The sequence below is a fragment of the Balaenoptera musculus genome, chromosome 11, assembly GCF_009873245.2.
Source record: "Balaenoptera musculus isolate JJ_BM4_2016_0621 chromosome 11, mBalMus1.pri.v3, whole genome shotgun sequence".
Classification (NCBI taxonomy): Eukaryota; Metazoa; Chordata; class Mammalia; order Artiodactyla; family Balaenopteridae; genus Balaenoptera; species Balaenoptera musculus.
Window position 1 is genome coordinate 16,630,527 of NC_045795.1, and position 19,906 is coordinate 16,650,432.

Here is a 19,906-nt window from a genome sequence, read left to right on the forward strand (position 1 = left end):
TCTCAAGTGCACGCGGAACACTCTCCAGGATACATCACATCTTGGGTCACAAATCAAGCCTCGGTAATTTAGAAAATTGAAATCATATCAAGCATCTTTTCTGACCACAATGCTATGAGATTAGAAGTCAATTACAGGGAAAAAAATGTAAAAAACACAAACACATGGAGGCTAAACAATATGTTACTAAATAACCAAGAGATCACTGAAGAAATCAAAGAGGAAATCAAAAAATACCCAGAGACAAATGACAACAAAAACACGACGATCCAAAACCTATGGGATGCAGCAAAAGCGGTTCTAAAAGGGAAGTATATAGCAATACAATCTTACCTCAAGAAAAAAGAAAAGTCTCAAACAATCTAACCTTACACCTAAAGGAACTAGAGAAAGAAGAACAAACAAAACCCAAAGTTAGCAGAAGGAAAGAAATCATAAAGATCAGAGCAGAAATAAATAAAATAGAAACAAAGAAAACAATAGCAGAGATCAGTAAAACTAAAAACCAGTTCTTTGAGAAGATAAACAAAATTGATAAACCTCTAGCCAGACTCATCAAGAAAAAGAGGGAGAGGACTCAAATCAATAAAATTAGAAATGGAAAAGGAGAAGTTACAACGGACACCGTAGAAATACAAAGCATCGTAAGAGACTACTACAAGTAACTCTATGCCAATAAAACGGATAACCTGGAAGAAACGGACAACTTCTTGGAAAGGTATAACCTTCCAAGACTGAACCTGGAAGAAATAAAAAACATGAACAGACCAATCACAGGTAATGAAATTGAAACTGTGATTAATAATCTTCCAACAAACAAAAGTGCAGGACCAGATGGCTTCACAGGTGAACTCTAACATTTAGAGAACAGCTAACACCATCCTTCTCAAACTCTTCTAAAAAAATTGCAGAGGAAGGAACACTTCCAAACTCATTCTATGAGGCCACCATCACCCTGACACCAAAACCAGACAAAGATGTCACAAAGAAAGTAAACTACAGGCCAGTATCACTGATGAACATAGATGCAAAAATCCTCAACAAAATACTAGCAAACAGAATCCAACAACACATTCAAAGGATCATACACCATGATCAAGTGGGATTTATACCAGGGATGCAAGGATTCTTCAATATATGCAAATCAATCAATGTGATACAACATATTAACAAACTGAAGAATAAAAACGATATGATCATCTCAATAGATGCAGAAAAAGCTTTTGACAAAATTCAACACCCATTTATGATAAAAACTCTCCAGAAAATGGGCATAGAGGGAACCTACCTCAACATAACAAAGGCCATATACAACAAACCCACAACAAACATCATTCTCAATGGTGAAAAACTGAAAGCATTTCCTCTAAGGTCAGGAACAAGACAAGGTGGTCCACTCTTGCCACTATTATTCAACATAGTTTTGGAAGTCCTAGCCATGGCAATCAGAGAAGAAAAATAAATAAAAGGAATAGACATTGGTAAAGAAGAAGTAAAGCTGTCACTGTTTGCAGATGACGTTACTATACATGTATAATCCTGAAGATGCCACCAGAAAACTACTAAAGCTAATCAATGAATTTAGTAAAGTTGCAGGATACAAAATTAATGCACAGAAATCTCTTGCATTCCTATACACTAACAACAAAAGATCAGAAAGAGAAACTAAGGAAGCAATCCCATTCACCACTGCAACAAAAAAAATAAAATACCTAGGAATAAACCTACCTAAGGAGACAAAAGACCTGTATGCAGAAAACTATAAGACACTGATGAAAGAAATCAAAGATGACACAAACAGATGGAGAGATATACCATGTTCTTGGATTGGAAGAATCAATATTGTAAAAATGACTATACTACCCAAGGCAATCTACAGCTTCAGTGCAATCCCTATCAGATTACCAGTGGCATTTTTTACAGAACTAGAACAAAAAAGTCTTAAAATTTGTATGGAGACACAGAAGACCCCAAATAGCCAAAGCAGTCTTGAGGGAAAAAATTGGAGCTGGAGGAATCAGACTCCCTGACATCAGACCATACTGCAAATCTACAGTAATCAAGAAAATATGGTACTGGCAGGAAAACAGAAATATAGATCAGTGGAACATGATAGAAAGCCCAGAGATAAACCCGTGCATCTATGGTCAACTAATCTATGACAAAGGAGGCAAGGGTATACAGTGGAGAAAAGACAGTCTCTTCAATAAGTGGTGCTGGGAAAACTGGACAGCTACATGTAAAAGAATGAAATTAGAACACTCTAACACCATACACAAAACTCAACTCAAAATGGATTAAAGACCTAAATGTAAGACCTGACACTATAAAACTCTCAGAGGAAAACATAGGAAGAACACTCTTTGACATAAATCACAGCAAGATCTTTTTTGACCCACCTCCTAGAGTAATGGAAATAAAAACAAAAATAAACAAATGGGACCTAATGAAACTTAAAGGCTTTTGCACAGCAAAGGAAACCATAAACAAGACGAAAAGACAACCCTCAGAATGGGAGAAAATATTTGTAAACGAATCAACGGAGAAAGGATTAATCTCCAAAATATATAAACTCATGCAGCTCAGTATTTAAAAAAGAAACAAACAACCCAATCAAAACATGGGCAGAAGACATAAATAGACATTTCTCCAAAGAAGACATACAGATGGCCCAGAGGCACATGAAAAGGTGCTCAACATCACTAATTATTAGAGAAATGCAAATCAAAACTACAATGAGGTATCACCTCACACTGGTTAGAATGGGCACCATCAGAAAATCTACAAACAACAAATGCTGGAGAGGGTATGGAGGAAAGGGAACTCTCTTGCACTGTTGGTGGGAATGTGAATTGATACAGCCACTATGGAGAACAGTATGGAGGTTCCTTAAAAAACTAAAAACAGAACTACCATATGACCCAGCAATTCCACTACTGGGCATACACCAAGAGAAAACCATAATTCAAAAAGACACATGCACCCCAATGTTCACTGCAGCACTATTTTCAATAGCCAGGTCATGGGAGCAACCTAAATGCCCATCGACAGACGAATGGATAAAGAAGAAGTGGTACATATATACAATGGAATATTACTCAGCCATAAAAAGGAATGAAATTGGGTCATTTGTAGAGACATGGATGGACCTAGAGACTGTCGTACAGAGTGAAGTGGTGGTGGGATGAATTGGGAGATTGGGATTAACATGTGTACTCTAATATGTATAAAATAGATAACTAACAAAAAAAAGAAGTTAAACTTTAAAAAAAAATTGCTAATGTACTGACTTCAAAATAAAGAGATTTCCTGGATTATCCAGGTGGGTCCAGTGACATCAGAAGAGACCTTAAAAGTGAAAAGGCTCCAAGAGAATCAGAATCAGAGGGATGAGAATGCTGACTTTGCAGATGGAAGGGGGTCACAAGCCAAGTAACATAAGCTGGAAAAGGCAAGGAGACGGATTTGTCCCTAGAGCCTCCAGAAGGAGAACGACACCTCACTTGATTTTAGTCCAGTGAGACCCATTTTGGACACCACTCATGTGGTGATGACAGGATTCAGTTTCTTACAGGTTGTTTGAGGTCTCAGTTCTTTGTTGGCTGTTGGTAGAAAGTCTCCCTCAGTTCCTTCTCATGAGGGCTTCTGCATAGGGCAGCTTGTTTCCCCCAGAAGAAGCAAACAGAGAGTGAGAAAGGTAGAAGCCACAGTTTTTAGTATCCTAATTTCAGAAGGGACATCCCATCATTTATGTGGAGTGTAATTAATTAGAAGCAAGTCAGTAAGTTCAGTCCATCGTCCCAGGGAAGGTGTTACACAAGGACGTGGCTACTAGGAGGTGAGGATCGTTTGGGGCCATCTGAGAGGCTGCCTGCCATGCTTTTATAGTGATATAAATAATTAGATCTCTTAATATTAGTCTTCTCTCAGTTATTTTAGTGACTTTTGGTAGAATCATCATTTTTTATTTTTAAAAAACTATCCATATTCAAAGTAGAAAGGGAGAATGGGCATACCTTGGAATGGATATTTGGAAGAACACATAATAGAACTTTGGAAGTGATAGGAGAATAGGTAGAGATGTGAACTTTTTTCAGATGGCTGAGTTTAGTGTAATTACAGTGAGTATGTACCATGTAATTTTTCTTAACTAGTTTATCTGAACTTTGCAAGATGAATAAACATCATGGTGATCTGAAGGAAACATTTTACATGTTAGCTCGTCATTTGTGAGATGCTTTGAGACAGAACAAAGCACCCGCCATCTCCTTTATTCATTTTATGCAGTTCGTGGAGCTCAGTGATGCTAAAACCGTATTTCCAGTGTCACTGAAAATGATGCTTAGGATGAGAGGTTTGCATTGTGATAGCGGTTAACATCACCCGTGGTTTTTTGTTGTTGTTGTTGTTATTTAAAACACAAACATCTGCCAACACACCCTCATGGTTACGTATTTGGACAAAATCCTTAGGAGTAATTATTTTGAGTTGAATTGATTAAAGATTAACTTTAATGCACCCAGTTGTTATGTTCATCTGCATCCCAGTTCACAGCTTGCAGTGTACACTCCATGCAACGAGGATGGTTTCGGTTGTGGTTTAAGAGATTATCAAAAGGACTTCATTGTCAGTGAAGCATTTTGACCCAATTTACTTTTTCTTTAACTTTGCCACACCTGTGGAGCAGCTTTAGTTTGTACTAATGCTTATTCCCAGCCAGTAATTCGGAACAGATGAGTTCTGATTTCTACCACTGTCATGAACGTTGTGATCACAGACTTCATAGTTCTAAGTGAGCCTTTTGGTCTGTGTGCACGAACGTGTGTGTGTGTGTGTGTGTGTGTGTGTACATCTGTGGCTGATATTTAGTTAGCAGAAGAGAGAACTATACTATTAATTTTGGATCTGATTCTCTACCCTACCTGCCCCGCCCCTCTTATTTTGGTAAGTGTTAACAAGTCGAAAATCAGGAAAGTGTAAGCTTATTTGAATGGACATTTGGTGCTAAGTTCAAGAAAGCTTAAGAAGGTCCAAGAAGGGGACTTCCCTGGTGGTCCAGTGGTTAAGACTTCGCCTTCCAATGCAGGGTGTGCGGTTCGATCCCTAGTCGGGGAGCTAAGATCCCACATGCCTCGTGGCCAAAAAAAAAAAACAAAACAGAAGCAATATTGTAACAAATTCAATAAAGACTTTAAATATGGTCCACATCAAAAAAATCTCTAAAAAAAAAAAAAAAAAAAGGTCAAAGAAGAGGAAGGCATTCAGATAGAAGCCCGCAATGAAGGGTTGAGAAGGCATTACAGAGACTGAGCGGTCACCTTTGTTCATCTCTTCTTACCAGGGACTCGTGCAGCAGCGCGCGTTAGGGATGCTCATGTGAAGAGGTGCCTCCTGAAGTTTATATTTTAGGGATAAAATGCACCTGCGATAGAGATACCTTTCTGCTATGGAGATAATTTCGTATTCAAAGCAAACTCTTCAAAACTAGGAGATTTAGAGGTTCCTTTCGAATAGTGTACCGTGCTGCATAATGTAATACAAGGAAATTGTATTGATCACATATTTGGTTTCCATAGGTTTTCTGCATAGGCAACATGTTCAGGCTTGGTTGAAAAAAAGATGATTCTAAACTCTAATTTATCTAGAGTTACAAGATATCAATTTTTTCTTCCTCCCTGTTAGCTTCCACTTCAAGCTGTAACAGTGCCTCTGAGCCATGAGAAAAATTTACACATAAGAAAGATTTTGAATTTATGAAAAGAAGTTCAGAGCTTAAGAGTTATTTTCAGATCTCTTGAGTAGGGTGGAACACGATCTTACAGGAAATAATTAGGATGGGCAGGTGCCGAGCTTTGGTTTTTGGTAGGATTATTACCTCTTTCTTTCGTTTAGCGCTGTTCAAGTCAGAGGGTTGGGCATCCAGCAAGGGAGCGAGACCACGCAGGGACACGTCAGATCTGTTCCTTTGGTGGACGTCAAGCCAAAATTATTCAGAATATAATCTGAAATGCATTTGATCGTATGGCAGACAGTTTAATAATTTATGTTTGGCCTTATTAGCAAAGCCTTGGGTTTACTCTGCTATCACCAAAATAAGATCAAAAAAACTAAGATAATAGTGGTTTTTTTAGAGTGTGTGTGTGTTCTGGTTTAAAACTTTTTCTTTGCGATTTTAATGATCTGATAAACAAGTACACGTTTGAGGTGAGGGGGAAGAGGAAAAATTACGTATGAATAATTGCTGATTTAGAATTGCTCATGCCCAAAAGTGATACAGAAAGGCTGACAGTACCGTGCTGTCATCGTGTGAGTCTGTGACAGAGATTTTCAAATGTCAGTTTTCTCCCCAAATAAATGATAAGGTGTAATTGATTCCAAGTTTAATTTGTTGATCCTGTTACATGACGATATACCAGTAATGCTAATGGACTATACATATAACATTCTTTCCAGAGACTGCAAGAGCTAGAAAATACTACCATCTTTGGTTCAGAGATAATGGGCACTCCTAATTATGTGATATTAAGATGCTCCCAGTTTGAGAAATGTCTAGAAGCATAGTGGAGGAAGGTACCTTGGCCCCTGTAATCCCCTGTCCGTCCTGGTATCCCGTAAAGACGTGAAGCACAGGGACAAAGTTGTCTGTCAGTCCAGGAAGGGAAGCTGGCATGTGGAATGTGATTGCTGGCCCATGGCAACACCTGCAGGTGGCAGGGACCGAAGAATTCATTTAGAAGCTGCACTGCAAGCTGGGGAGACAGGTGGCAACTCTCTTACAGGGATGTCTTTTATTTGAGCAGAACCAGACCAACTGTTCCTCATTAAAACACATTTTGCAACATGTTCTAATGTGAGCAGATCAAGTATGTGTGCATGTGGGCATGTGCGTGTGTGTGCAGAGAAAACCCGGGACGTGCCATCCACAGGTCACGTTTACAGAGTCTCAACATGGCCCAGAGCTGCAAGACAGGTCGCGTGCAATGTCTCTGCCTGACCTGAGGCTGGCTTTCCTGGAAGGGCCTTCTCTAGGGAAACACAGAATAACACCATTACCTCCATGTAAAGTGGAGAAAGTCTGTTTGACAGGAATCTTGATACTGGTAGTTATTTTAATAATTATTCAGTGCCTTGATTTTTCTCATTTCTTTGCATTGCACTATAAATGCATCTCTGATATGTAACTGCCAGGCTAGACTTAATACGTCTAAAGCCAAGCCTCTCCTCTGCTTCCGCATTTACACCTACTGTCTGTAAATTGGGTGAATACTTAAAGTTGGGAGAAACTCGTGTTAACTACTTCACTGGGCGGTTGGGAGGATTAAAGGAGAGAAAGCATGGAGAATAGAGCCCTGCTGGACACATGGGGAACGTTCCAGAAACACTGCTTCTACTTAGTGTTTTTACACAGAGCTTGTCGTCCACCTTTCTTGCTGGATCGTTATGCCTCTGGTTCTGCAACCGTGTCACAATTTATAAACATTTTTGATGAGGAGGAACTGCAGGAGAGGCCGCTGAACAGGGTGACTTTCTTCCATTGGAAGGGCAAGTTCATCAGCTCCCAAGAAAAGGATCCTTGCAACTATATGAAAATATGAACACAGAATGCAAAGGAACAAGTAGAAACCCAAATATCCCTTCAGAAAACGTTGATTGACCACCTTCTAGGTACCCTTTCCTTCAGGTCTGTTTCTTTTGGCTGAAAGAGCTGTGAGGAGGACAAATAAGGGTGGCCCTGGAGGCCTGTTTTCTTAGCAAGCAGTTTTCTCAGCGGGTCTGCGTTAGCTCCACAGAAGGAAAGGGCCTTAGAGGAGGCCCAGCCCTGGTGGCCCCTGTCTTCCTGCACCAGGGAGCTTCAGGATCAGCCGGCCATACAGTTGCCGGGAGGCGCCCTGCACCCCTTTCCTGGTAACTGTGTAGAGCCCGAGGCTTCTGCTGGAGCGGGTTCTCTTGTGCAGCTCGTTCAGCTCTGCCTGAACTGAGCGCACTTTCTGGTGGGACGGTGCGAGCTTGGGGGATCGCATGTGCCGTGAGTGCCGTGATGAGGGCCAGCCAGCAGGACACACAGCCCACAGAGTGGGAGCCCCCAGTGCATCTGGGCTGTGTGCTGGTGAGAGAGGTTTTGTCCAGTCGAGATCTGACACGTCAGTAAGAAGAGGGGCAGGGGCGCATGGTGGCTGGAGGCGAGATGGCAGGGTCAGGCGGAGAGCAGAGCAAGGGCAGAGCCGTGGCGGTGACTGTGACTTGTTTTCTTCCTTTTTAGTTTCCTTGAAAGCAGCGTTACAACAATATTAGGTATTGGAAGAAAAGACAGACATAAAAAGGGCCCGTGGCACATCTGACAGGTGAATTCCTCTTTATAAATGGTGGTGTCCGGGTCTCCCTTCTTATATAGGGTGGTTTTAGTTAAGAGCCTTTCCAGAAGGCTCACCCCACAGACTGAGAGCCCGGGGAGTAGGAGGTGCCAGCTCTGCGGCGGGCATAGCTTCTCCCTCATGGGTTAGAGCTGCGAGGACAGCATCCGGGACAGGACGTCACCCTCCCGGCCCTGCTGGCAAGTGCTGTGGGAGGCTCTGCCCTTCTCCGTCTTCCACGCCACACTCCTGCAATGGAGGATAACGGTGGTCCTTCATCGAAACCTTCTGTATTCCTGGCACTCTGCCTGGGCTCTGGGCATGAGAATTCTAACCCTTTCAACAACATCTTAAAGTAGATATTGGTATCCCTACCTCACAGAAGAGGTAACTAGGCCTGGAGAGCTTAAACCACTTGTCACACAGCTGATAAATATATGAACTTGGATTCGGTTTCTGGTCTGCCATGCTATTCATTATACTGTGCACCTCCTGATGATACGTGTAAGAAACAAAAATAGTTTAAATTAATAAACCATATTTGAAAAGCAAATAAAATCGTGACTTTGGAATTTTACAAAAATGGTATCTGAGGCAGTTTGCATATTTCGTTAGGACCATAAAATACCATGTTTCATCTTCACTGAATTTTAAATGTTCAAGACACAGTGTATATATCTCGTTTAATCCTCATAACAACCCTATGATGTGCAGATACTTACCGTATCTCAGGTGATTCTGTATGGAAGCAAAAGAGAGGATAAATTATTTGCCCAAGAATTCTCAGATGGAGCTGGGATTAGAGCCCAGAGCACTTACTGCTTCTAGAACAGGTCCCATTTGTTTCTCGGGTGATGAAAGTGCCCAGGTTAAAGGCCTCTCCTTCCTTTCCCTAGCAATACATGTATAACTGCTAGAGAAGAAGGAAATAATTAGAGGTTGACTATTGTTACCATCCCAACTGTCTTTATCTTTAACTGATTGAAATCTGATGCCTGAAGGTTCTGAACATCTAAGTTGTTTTTGGTTTGGTTTGGTTTGGTTTGGTTTGGTTTTTTTGGCATATATATGTGATGCTACTCTAATAGATTTATTACTTTAGTAGGATTTGATAAGCTATACTTTTGAAAATTAGAATATGTTTAAGAATTAGGAAGTATGTTTAGAAATTAATCAAGGGAACAGTGAGATTTACAAGGGGGGAAAAAAGATGTTAATCAAAGTTAACACTTTCTTAATGTGTCCTTAGTCTACTATGACTGGATAAATACATGGATCTTTTTGATTGAACAAAGGTCATATCCTGCTTTGTTTCTATCTGTTTTGTAAAAGGCATTTCTAAATGGAATTTGATTTCTTAAGAATTATAAATCTGAGAGTTGATGTTTGAATAGTTTTAGTAAATAATAAAATTTCTTGTATTTGTTGCATTATAGCTTGAGAGATACAAGTGTGTCTTAAAGTTCAAAAATTAATAACTTGGTAATGTTTAAGAGGTTTATGGAAGGTTCGAGCCTTCTGTTTACTTTCCAGAACTATTGACTATGCCAAGTTTTTCTCTAGTCAATTTTTTACATTGTTCTGCGTGTGTGTGTGTGCGTGTGTGTGCGTGCGTGTGTGCGTGTGTGTGCGCGTGTGTGTGCGTGTGTGCGTGCGTGCGTGTGTGCGTGCGTGTGTGTGTGTCTAAACTTTATCTTGCTGTTGGTTATGTATCATCACTTCACCTGTAAACCCTTTTTATTTTCATTACAGTCTAGAAATACTACATTATTTTCTATTCATGAATGGTGCTTCTGACTGTGGAAATCGCAATAGTTATGCATTTATATGTTTGAGGATCTTGGACTTTATGAGAAAGTCCTTGTATTTCCTGTATTTCTAAATTACTTTTCCTTCAATATCCCAGTGGTAGTGACAATTGAAATGTACAAAGCTAGCTGGCAACAGATTACTCTGTCTTCTGAGAAACTTTTTTTCAATCTTATATTTAAAAACATATCATCAAACTCCCTTAATCAATATGGTGAACCGGTACAGGGTGAAGATAATAAAAGAAGCACAGCATGGTAGAGGCAGGCTGCATTTTCTCTCTCCTGCTGTGTCATCAAGCTCTCACCTTGATCTTAGGGAGAATGGCAGGGTGGGCTTCTTGTGGGGCTGCGTATGGATGCCACGGTACTCCATACGGTTCTGTGATGCAGACTTGCTCCCAGGGACAGGAGAGCGGCTTGCCACCATATGGGTCAGTTATGTTCAGATGTGTTAAATGTTTGAGTGAGGGAGGGAAAAATCAGTGCCCAAGGAAGAATGACTATGTTGAACCCAGCCACAGATAATCCACAATGCTGGTTTAATAGGTACCTTTTATATTCTGAGCAAAATTTTATGGCAAATGAGTTGGAAGGAACAGAGGAAGAAATTCTGTGAAACTCTTGTTAAAAGTTGAAGGGTATTTTCAGGCTGAGAGCACAGGTACTTTACCTGTACTGTACCTTTGTGAAGCAGAATGTGTTAAAAACCCAACCAAATGCTTGATGCTATGAGACTCACCTAGTCCTGCCCGGGGCAGCCTGACCCCTGGCCCCCTACACCAGTGATCACCGAATGGCAGCTTCTGGGATTGCAGGCACAGAACCAAGGTTCATTATTCTGAACTGGGGGTGGGACAGGGGCAGATCTTCCCTGAAGCTAGTAGAGCTTAAGATTCAGGGCCTGACACTTTGAGGGACCCCTTCCAAGGCCCTGTTCTTAATTTTGTAGTGATTTTTTTTTTTTTAAGAGAAAGCATCAGGCCCCACAGTGTCTGGATCTGTGAACCTCCTGAAGTCATTTGCAGGGTGTGAGCGAGGCTGTGTGTATATGTGCACAGATGCCTCCACAGTTTTCTGGGGGAACAGTCTGTAGTCCTCACTGCCTTCTCAAAGCCATCTGTGACTTAAAAAGGTTGAAGAACTCAGGCCTAGGAGAACTTAATCAACCTCTTAGTTCTTGTAAGGCTTAGGAAGTGATGGTTTAATTGCTAGAGGCAACAACTCAAGACTCGTCTACAGTTGTGCGCATCGATCACCAGAGACATAGCTAAGCATGTTTTTAATCAGTTGTATCTCATCTGGAATACACATCCTCATATCCGTTCATTCACTCATTCATTCGTTCTTTCATTTCTGAGCACTTACTGAGTACCTGCTCTGTGTTTGCCGCTGTGCAGGTTCCAAGAACCCAGAGATGAATTAGGCAGCCTCTCTGCTTTTGAGGGACTCACAGAGCTTCCGTTATTTTAGCTGTAGAAGGCTGCGTTCTTTCCCAAGGTTGAGTGCTGTCCTTGAGACCTTGGGGCTATTTTTAACCAATCAAAATGAAAGCCTGTCAACATATTCCCAGCTCCAAAATATCACTCAGAAAGCCAATCTTACAAGAGAGCGGTTTCCCGGGGCAGGTCTGGGTGCAGCCGTCGCTGCTGCGGGGACCACGGCTCCGTCTGTCCAGCTGTGACCTTCTTGTCAAGGGCCCCCAGTGCAGGGAGAGCAGCAGGGTGTCAGCCCAGATCTCTGAAGAGTCCAGAAGTAAATGATGGCTCGACTGCCATTGGGGTTGAGAGATTTATCCTTGTGGACAAAAGCTATATTAATTTTGCAATCAGTCTCCTATAGTCAAAGCAAGAATTCTTCCATATCTATCACAGGCAATTAGCTGGTGGAAATTGGGTTGTGAAAGTTCTTCTCATTTCCCCATTCCTCTTCTTTGTCCCTCCATTACCCACTCACCTGAACTCAAGTACTGTTGATTCTACATTAAGTGTCTGTTGTTCCCTCCTTTCCGTGCCTTCTGCCATCCTCCCAACACAGGTCCTCAGCACTCTCCACCTCATCTGTCGCCACAACTTGCCCCCGGATTCTCTGCCCCCATTCTCCCCCCTCCCCTCAATCCACCCTGCACCTTCGTGCCAGAGTTACCTTCTGTAAAGCACACTCCCAATGCTTCTACTGTGCGTGGCGGGGCTGCCTTTCCACACAGAGGCCGAAGCTGTCCCCAGAAGATTGTTCGAGAGGGCGGAAGGAAAGAATAAGCCACGTGAAATGGTTGTTCAGAGGCATCTTGTGCTTCTGTGGATTTCTTGCACTTCCACGGCCGTGCCTCTGGGTCGCCCCCTCCTCCCAGCCCCGCACTGTTTCTTCCATCCCGTATTCTCCTTCCCCACCCCGCCTCCATCTCTCAAAATGTTATTCAGGTTTCAACAGGGGAGACACTGATTCTAAGGCCTGTGCATAAGGTGGAAATCTTATATCATGGAATCGAAATTACACTTTGAAACACTAGAACCGCCGTGAGAGTGGCCAGGTGCCCCGGTCCCCTCCTCCCCACACCTGCTGAGACGCGTCAGGGAACAGAGAGCAACTACCAGGTCTCACCGTCATGTCTCCTAGCTGCTCGTGCTCCCTCCAGGCAGGGTTTCCCAGCCTTTCCACGTCTGGCGCATGGCACACCAGAGTGGGTGGAGAGGCTGCGCGTGGGGTGGATCCCTGTGGCCACTCAGACCCCCTCCGGTGCCCCCTGAGGGTCGGGGCAGCCCGCCTGCAGCCGTGCGCCAGCCGGGAGGCCCTGTCCTGAGGGGCGTGTTTGATGGATAAAATGGCTTCCGTGTTTTGTTCCTTTGTCATTCTTCTTTTCCTGAGTGGATATGGTTGCATCCCTAAAAGTTAGATACATCGTGATATGACTCCACTCTACGTAAATTCTACCCTTCGTGAAGTCTGCCTTGATTCTCCGTAAACACTGTTTGTCTCTTTCATATAGTTTGTGTATAATCTGGAAATTTATGAACTTGGTCTGACCCTTCAAGGAAAGGGACTATAACTTGTACTTAACTTGGCCTACCTGGCCTATGGTAGGTGTTTGAATGTGCCTGTGTTGAAGGAGTGAGTGATAGCTTCTTCTTACATCAAACTAAAAAGCTTCTGCATAGCAAAGGAGACCATCAACAGAATGAAAAGGCAACCAGCTGAATGGGAGAAAATATTTGCAAATCATATATCTGATATCTGATAAGGGGTTGATATCCAAAATATATATAAAGAACTCATACAGCTCAATAGCAAAAAAAAAAAAAAAAAAATCTGATTTTAAAAATGGGCAGAGGATCTGAATAGACAGTTTACCAAAGAAGACATACAGATGGCCAACAGATGCGTGAAAAGATGCTCATCAGCACTAATCATCAGGGAGATGCAAATTAAAACCACAATGAGATATAACCTCATACCTGTTACAATGGCTGTCATCAAAAGAGATAAGAACTAACAAATGTTGGTGAACATATGGAGAAAAGGGAACGCGCATGCACTGTTGGTGGGAGTGTAAATTGGTGCAGCCACTCTGGAAAACAGTATGGAGTTTCCTTAAAAAACTAAAAATAGAACTACCATATGATCCAGCAATTCTACTTCTGAGTGTTTACGCAAAGGAAACAAAAACACTAACTCAAAAAGATACATGCATCCCATGTTCACTGCAGCATTATTTACAATAGCCAAGACATGGAAGCAACCTAAGTGTCCATCAATGGGTGAATGGACAAGGAAGATGGGGCATATGTATACAATGGAGTATTACTCAGGTGTAAAAAAAGGAAGTCTTGCCATTCACAACAACATGGATGGACCTTGAGGGCATTATGCTAAGTAAAATAAGTCAGAGAAAGACATAGAATCTGAAAAAACAAAACAAAACCGAATATATAGATGCAGAGAGCAGATTAGTGGTTGTCAGACACGGGGGTGGCAGGTGGGTGACGGGTGAAGGGAGTCAAAAGATACAGACTTCCAGTTATAATGTAAATATGTCCTGGGAACGTAACGTACAGCATGCTGACTATAGTTAACAATACTGCATTGTATATTTGGAAGTTGGTTAGAGGGTAGATCTTAAAAGTTCTCATTACAAGGGAAATAAATTGTAACTGTGTTGTAACTAGACTTACTGGGGTGCTCATTTCACAATGTATACAAATATTGAATCCTTATGTTGTGTACCTGAAACTAATACAATATTATATGTCAATCATATCTCAATAAAAAAATAGCTCCTTCTCAGGATCCTTTGCTTGACTGATGCCACATTAGCACTTTTTTTCTTTCTTATTTTGCATCCTTAATGTCTTTCGTTTTCCTCTATGTTTCTCTCTCTATAGGAATTCAGAAATAGGCTTGGGAACCACCTGAATTCAGTATCCCACACCTTGGATGCAACTCAGCGAGACTCGGCGAGTTCCAGAATGGCGCTACCATTGCAAAGGCTACACCAGGACTGTGCACTGAGGATGTCTGTGGTCCTGGCTCTGTTTGCTTTTCTTTTTGCTTTTTTGATCAAGGTCTATAATTAAAACACAACTAACTGAAGCATCTGTGAAGAAGAATAATGGGTTCGATCCCTGGTTGGGGAATTAAGATCCCACGTGCTGCACGGTGTGGCCTTTAAAAAACAAAATCTGTGAAGAGGAATAAATTTCTAATTAAAATCTTCAAAGAAAAGGAGAGCGACCACATCAGTTCTCAAAGGGCAGTAATTTATACTGTCTCCTTGCCCTTCAGCCACACTCTTTAATGAGGCTTACCCAGTCTCACCTTGAGTTGGACTCATTGGTTATTTGACCTAAAACCCAACAACAGCTGCCATAGCATGTCTTTTCAATTAAGCTCCCCTTGGCTTATTTTTAGCAAGAAATGCAAGTGGTCGCATTTTCTTTAAATCACCAATCTTCAAGTCAGAACCTGTTTGTACCGTGGGTCTGGTCACCTCTTCCTTATGTGGGAAGAATTTTCCATTTTCAATAAACATTTTTACGTGTATCTTTCTCTTTATGCTTTGTTTGGGGTCACGATGCTACTACACACATCTTATTTTCCACAGCAGATGCGTTCCTGAAAAGTTTACATGGAAACCTGTTTCTGGAATTTGAATCCTTTCAGAATGTACAGGGAGAGCCTACCAATTAAAGGGCTCCTGGCAACATTTTGAGAAGCCTGAGGAACCACCCACTTCTTTAGCTCCCGCAGACTTTTCAGAGACTGGACTTGTCGGAAACAAGCTCTGCCTCTTTTCTGACATTTTCGATTGATTCCATCCACTGTCTATTTCTACCTGACATCACTGGCCTTTACTAAATGAAGTGATTTCTTCCACAATAAAAGGAATTGGTGTAACAAGCAAGGCTCACGTCTGTCAGCATCTGAATAAGTTACTTGGATTGTATAGCGCAGGGAAATCAGGCGTCCAGTTGTTACCACAGGACAGTTTTCATTTTTAAACCCCCATCCCTGTTCAGCTCTTCATTTTATCTCAAAATGTTTCAACCTCTTTTGTATCTTTTGAATCCAGATTAAAATTAAATTATATCGCAAGTCGGTGAGTTAAAAAACCAACACGAAAACCTTTAGTATTAGTTCACTTCTCCCGACCCTGGTATGTGCTCCTTAGAGATCACATTTAAAATGCAAGGGTTTGCTCCTGCTTCCCCTGAGTGCTGCGGTGACATGTCCACTTGGGATCCCCCTGTTCTGGCAGCGGCAGGAGAGACATGTGTTGGCAGAGAATAGGAGCCTGCTGGGTGCTTCCTTTCTTGAGATATGTGCAGTCATTTCTTTATTAATAAACGGAGTGGGTTCCAGCGTGGTACTTATTTAATAAAAACCTAGCAGAAGTGGAAATGCTACCAAAAGCCTAGAGTCACACTATGTAAGACATAAGAAAAGCTTCGCATCTGGGACAGATTGGAGACAGAAAGCTTTTTTTCTATTTCTGCTGTCTCACTCTTTTCCTCTCACCCCCTCATCCGCTTCTTTCCTCCCTTCTAGCTCTGTACCTGTCTCTCCTCTGCTCTCGTCCCTTCATTTTTTCTTCTGTGAGTGAGAGTGATACACCCAGCAATCCGATAGCCCCACAGCCCCTCACCAACCGCGGTGGGGATTCTCAGGGATTGTTCAGCCATACGGGATTGTCCCCGCACCGCCCTGGCTGTTACGTAACCCCACGTAGGCTGCGACTCCACTCTGTTCTTCGGTCCGGAAAGTTTAGAAGCCCTGCAGCAGGGACCAGATCATACATGATAGCAGTCACCATATTGGGGACCAGTTGGCAAGGGGGTGGCAGTGGTCTGGAGATCCAGCTTGCTTCTTCCATGACCTCCTGCTAGAGGGATAAGAGAGAGAAGCGTGGGTGGGTGTCAACCACTCAGTTATCTCGTAGACAGAATTCTGAATGCGACTGAGCCTGGGAGCCATAGGGGTAAGTGTGGCATCAGTAAAGCTGTTTCCTTTCCAGCTCCTCTCCTTCCTGCCCGTAGTGTGATGGCACATCTACCCTTTTGGGGTTAGGCCTGATGGTGTGACCTGTTCTGGCCAGTGCAAAGGGAGTGGAAAGGTCCTGTCTTTCTTTGGGGTAGCCATGTTCAAATCCAGTCTGCCCTGTGTTCTCTGCACCATAGACGTCCTTGTGGACACACATGTCAGGATGCAGCTTCCTCCAGCCCGGGTCCCTGGGGGAGCGCGAGGAGCAGTGCCTTCTGCCGGCGTGTGCTGGACGTCGTGTGGAACAAGAAAGGAGCCTTTGTTGAGCCCCTGAGATTTGGGAGCTGTTACCATAGCGTGAGCCAGCCTATCCTGATTCACACAGAGTCAGGCATGGTAGAACCGTTGACCTGCAGTTTGTAAACATAACTGTTGTTAAGCTTTATATTTTCTTTTCATGCTTTTCCTTAGTACCAAAGTTTTTTCGTTTTTTCTTTAATGCGGCCCTGTCTACTAAAAAGGAAACCTGTGAAGAGATCTGTCTTCGTTCATTCAGGCTGCTATAGCAGAATGCCATAGACTGGGTAGCTTCTAAACAACAGAAACATATTTCTCACAGTTCTGGAGGCTGGAAAGTCCAAGATCAAGGTGCCAGCAATTCCGTAGCTTGTGAGGGCCCACTTTCTGGTTCACAGATGGCCGTCTTCTTGCTGCGTCCTCGTATGGTGGAAGGGGCAAGGGAACTCTCTGTCTCTCTCGTAAGCGCGTTAATCCCATTCATGAGGGCTCTACCCTCATGACCTAATCACCTTTCAGAGGCCTCACCTCCCACCATCACATGGGGGATTGGGTTTTAACATATGAATTGGCAGGGGGTGGGGAGGACAATATTCAGTCTATAGCAATATCTTTTGAATACTTTGGCCAATTTTTTTCTTAAATTCTTTATTAGAGTAAAACAAACATATGAAAGTGCACAGACATATATATAAATACGTGCATAAATCGTAGGGCGGCAGCTTGATGGATTTTCAAAAAGTGAACACATTGTAACCAGCACCAAGTAGGCTCTCCATGCACCTTCCCAGTCACTAACTCTGTCCCCCAAAAGGTAGCTACTATCCTTATTTCTAGTCATAGATTGGTCTGCCTGTTCATGAACTTTACATAAATGCGGTCATACAGCAGGCGCTGTTTTGTGTCTGCCTTTTGCTCAACGTTGCATGTGAGATGCATCAGGTTGTTGTGTGTGGCAGTAGTTCATTCACTTTCGTTGCTGAATAGGATTCCGCTGTATGAATATACCACATTGTAATTATCCATCCTACTTTTGAGTTGTTTCTAATTTTTTGGCTATTAGAATAATAATGCTATAAACATGTTCTTGGGTCCACAGAGATGTGCATTTGTGTGAACTTATATCGAGAAATGGAATTGCTAAGTCAGGGCGTTTGCACACGCTGCCCAGTGGTGTTTGGAAAGGGTTGTACCCATTTACATTCCTGTCAGCAGTATCTCAAGAGTTCCCGGATGCCATCCACTTGTTGATGCGAACTCTGCCACTCTCCCCACTGTTTCTTCTCTCTGTACCTTTGACTTTGTTCAGCAGACCTTGTCTCTGTTGTCTCTCATCCGTGAGGCAGCCCTGTTTTGATAATAATGATAACACTGATAACCATCAACTCCCTAGCCTTTAAACGTGTCAGACAAAATGATATGGACTTTACAAGTGTTCATCTGTCCTGAAAACACAACCCTGAGATAGGTACTATTATTCCCATTTTGCTGAGAAAAAGAAAAAATCGAAAACACACAAGACTAAGTAACTTGCCAGGGGCACAGAGCTACTAAGTTCTAGAGGCAGAACTTGAACTCAGCCTGACTCCAAAGCCTGTGCTTCTAGGCTGTATACTCTTCCCGCTCCCAAGACCCCATCTTCCACCTAAACTTGACCTGAGCCAATAGACGGGTATCTAGGATTAACTCTGTGGATGCCTAGGTTCTGGGGGAGCCCAGCCTTTCTCTCCATGTCGTCCTGCTCCAAGAATGTGCATGGTACTTGATGCACTCTTAAAGATTTAACAATCAAGTTTCTTTTCCTTCCTTCCTCCCTCCCTCTCCCTCTCTCTCTTTCTTTCTATCTTCCCTGGTTCATCAGGTGCAAGACTGTCAATAGGATAACGTAAAAATTCTTTGGTCAAAACTTTGCTTTGTTGCTAGGAAAATGTGTCTAAACATCAGATTTCCATATGTCGTTCAGTCAAAACATAGGCTTTTCCATTGACTTCACTCCAGGTTGAAAATTTCAGTGTATATTATAAGATGTCTTGGAGGGAGAATTAGAGTTACAAATGAAGCTCCAAGAGGCTTTATCATTATAAAATAAGCATAGGGGAAAAACGTAAGAAGGGAGAGAGGTAGAGAAGGGAAGAAAGGAGGGAGAGAAAGAAGAAAAGGTAAATGATAGGAGGGTAAGTGATATTCTTAAGGCTTGCCTGGCCCCTAAGCCCCCCAAGGTGCTGCACTGAACTCACAGGAGCACCATGGGATATTCTAAATTTTTGAGGGAAACACAATGACATCCGTCAGATACCATGTAAAACTATTAGCTCAAAATAGTTCACAGTTTCAACATTAAAATGCACAACATTTTTTGATGTTACCGTATCTTTGTAAGACTAGGTTTTAGGTGGTTACTGTGATAAAAAAGCAAGTATCAAGTGAAAAATCGATGTTTAACAAGGAATGAAGGGGATTTTATTTCAAGGTTTGAGAAGTTGTGCAGTGCCCAAAAGATGCACACCTCCCATAATAGATAATTATGGCAATTTTAGAATGAAATGGATATATTTATTTCAATTTACATGTATTATTTTTTTCAAATAGTTCTTGTAAGATATTAAGATACAAATATTTCTTAAGTTGTTAGGACCTACCTACTTAATAACCAGAGTGGTTAGCTGTTTCTTTTGGCCTAGGGGGTGCCATGAATCAAGAAAGCTTGGGTTTCTGCTCTATGATACAACCTAACCTAGAGCATCCATGCCAAATTTATATTTAATCTGGGGTCCTAACCACTTCTCAAAGTATTTTTAGTTTTTAAAAGTTAATTCATCGATAGCACATTTGGTAAATTTATACTTGCTTTTCCACTGAGCTTGATTTTTATGCTGTTGAAACCATAGAAGTTGAGTTAAGGAACCATGAAGGAGTTAAGGACCTGAATCAACTGGGTTCAGATCTCAGTTGTTTCCAGTACAAATCTGAGGAAAA

The 19,906-nt window shown here is 42.1% G+C and overlaps 1 protein-coding gene across 3 annotated transcripts in view; it reads left to right on the top strand.

Moving 5' to 3' along the window:
* CDKAL1 (CDK5 regulatory subunit associated protein 1 like 1) overlaps positions 1 to 15,196 on the top strand; it is a 657,693-nt gene extending 642,497 nt beyond the window's left edge. For all 3 annotated transcript variants that reach the window (XM_036869715.1, XM_036869716.1, XM_036869717.1), the window contains one exon: positions 14,539 to 15,196. In XM_036869715.1, coding sequence (XP_036725610.1) covers positions 14,539 to 14,730 — 192 coding nt within the window. In that variant the 3' untranslated portion in view covers positions 14,731 to 15,196. The remainder of the gene's footprint in view (positions 1 to 14,538) is intronic.
* Positions 15,197 to 19,906: the final 4,710 nt, after the last annotated feature.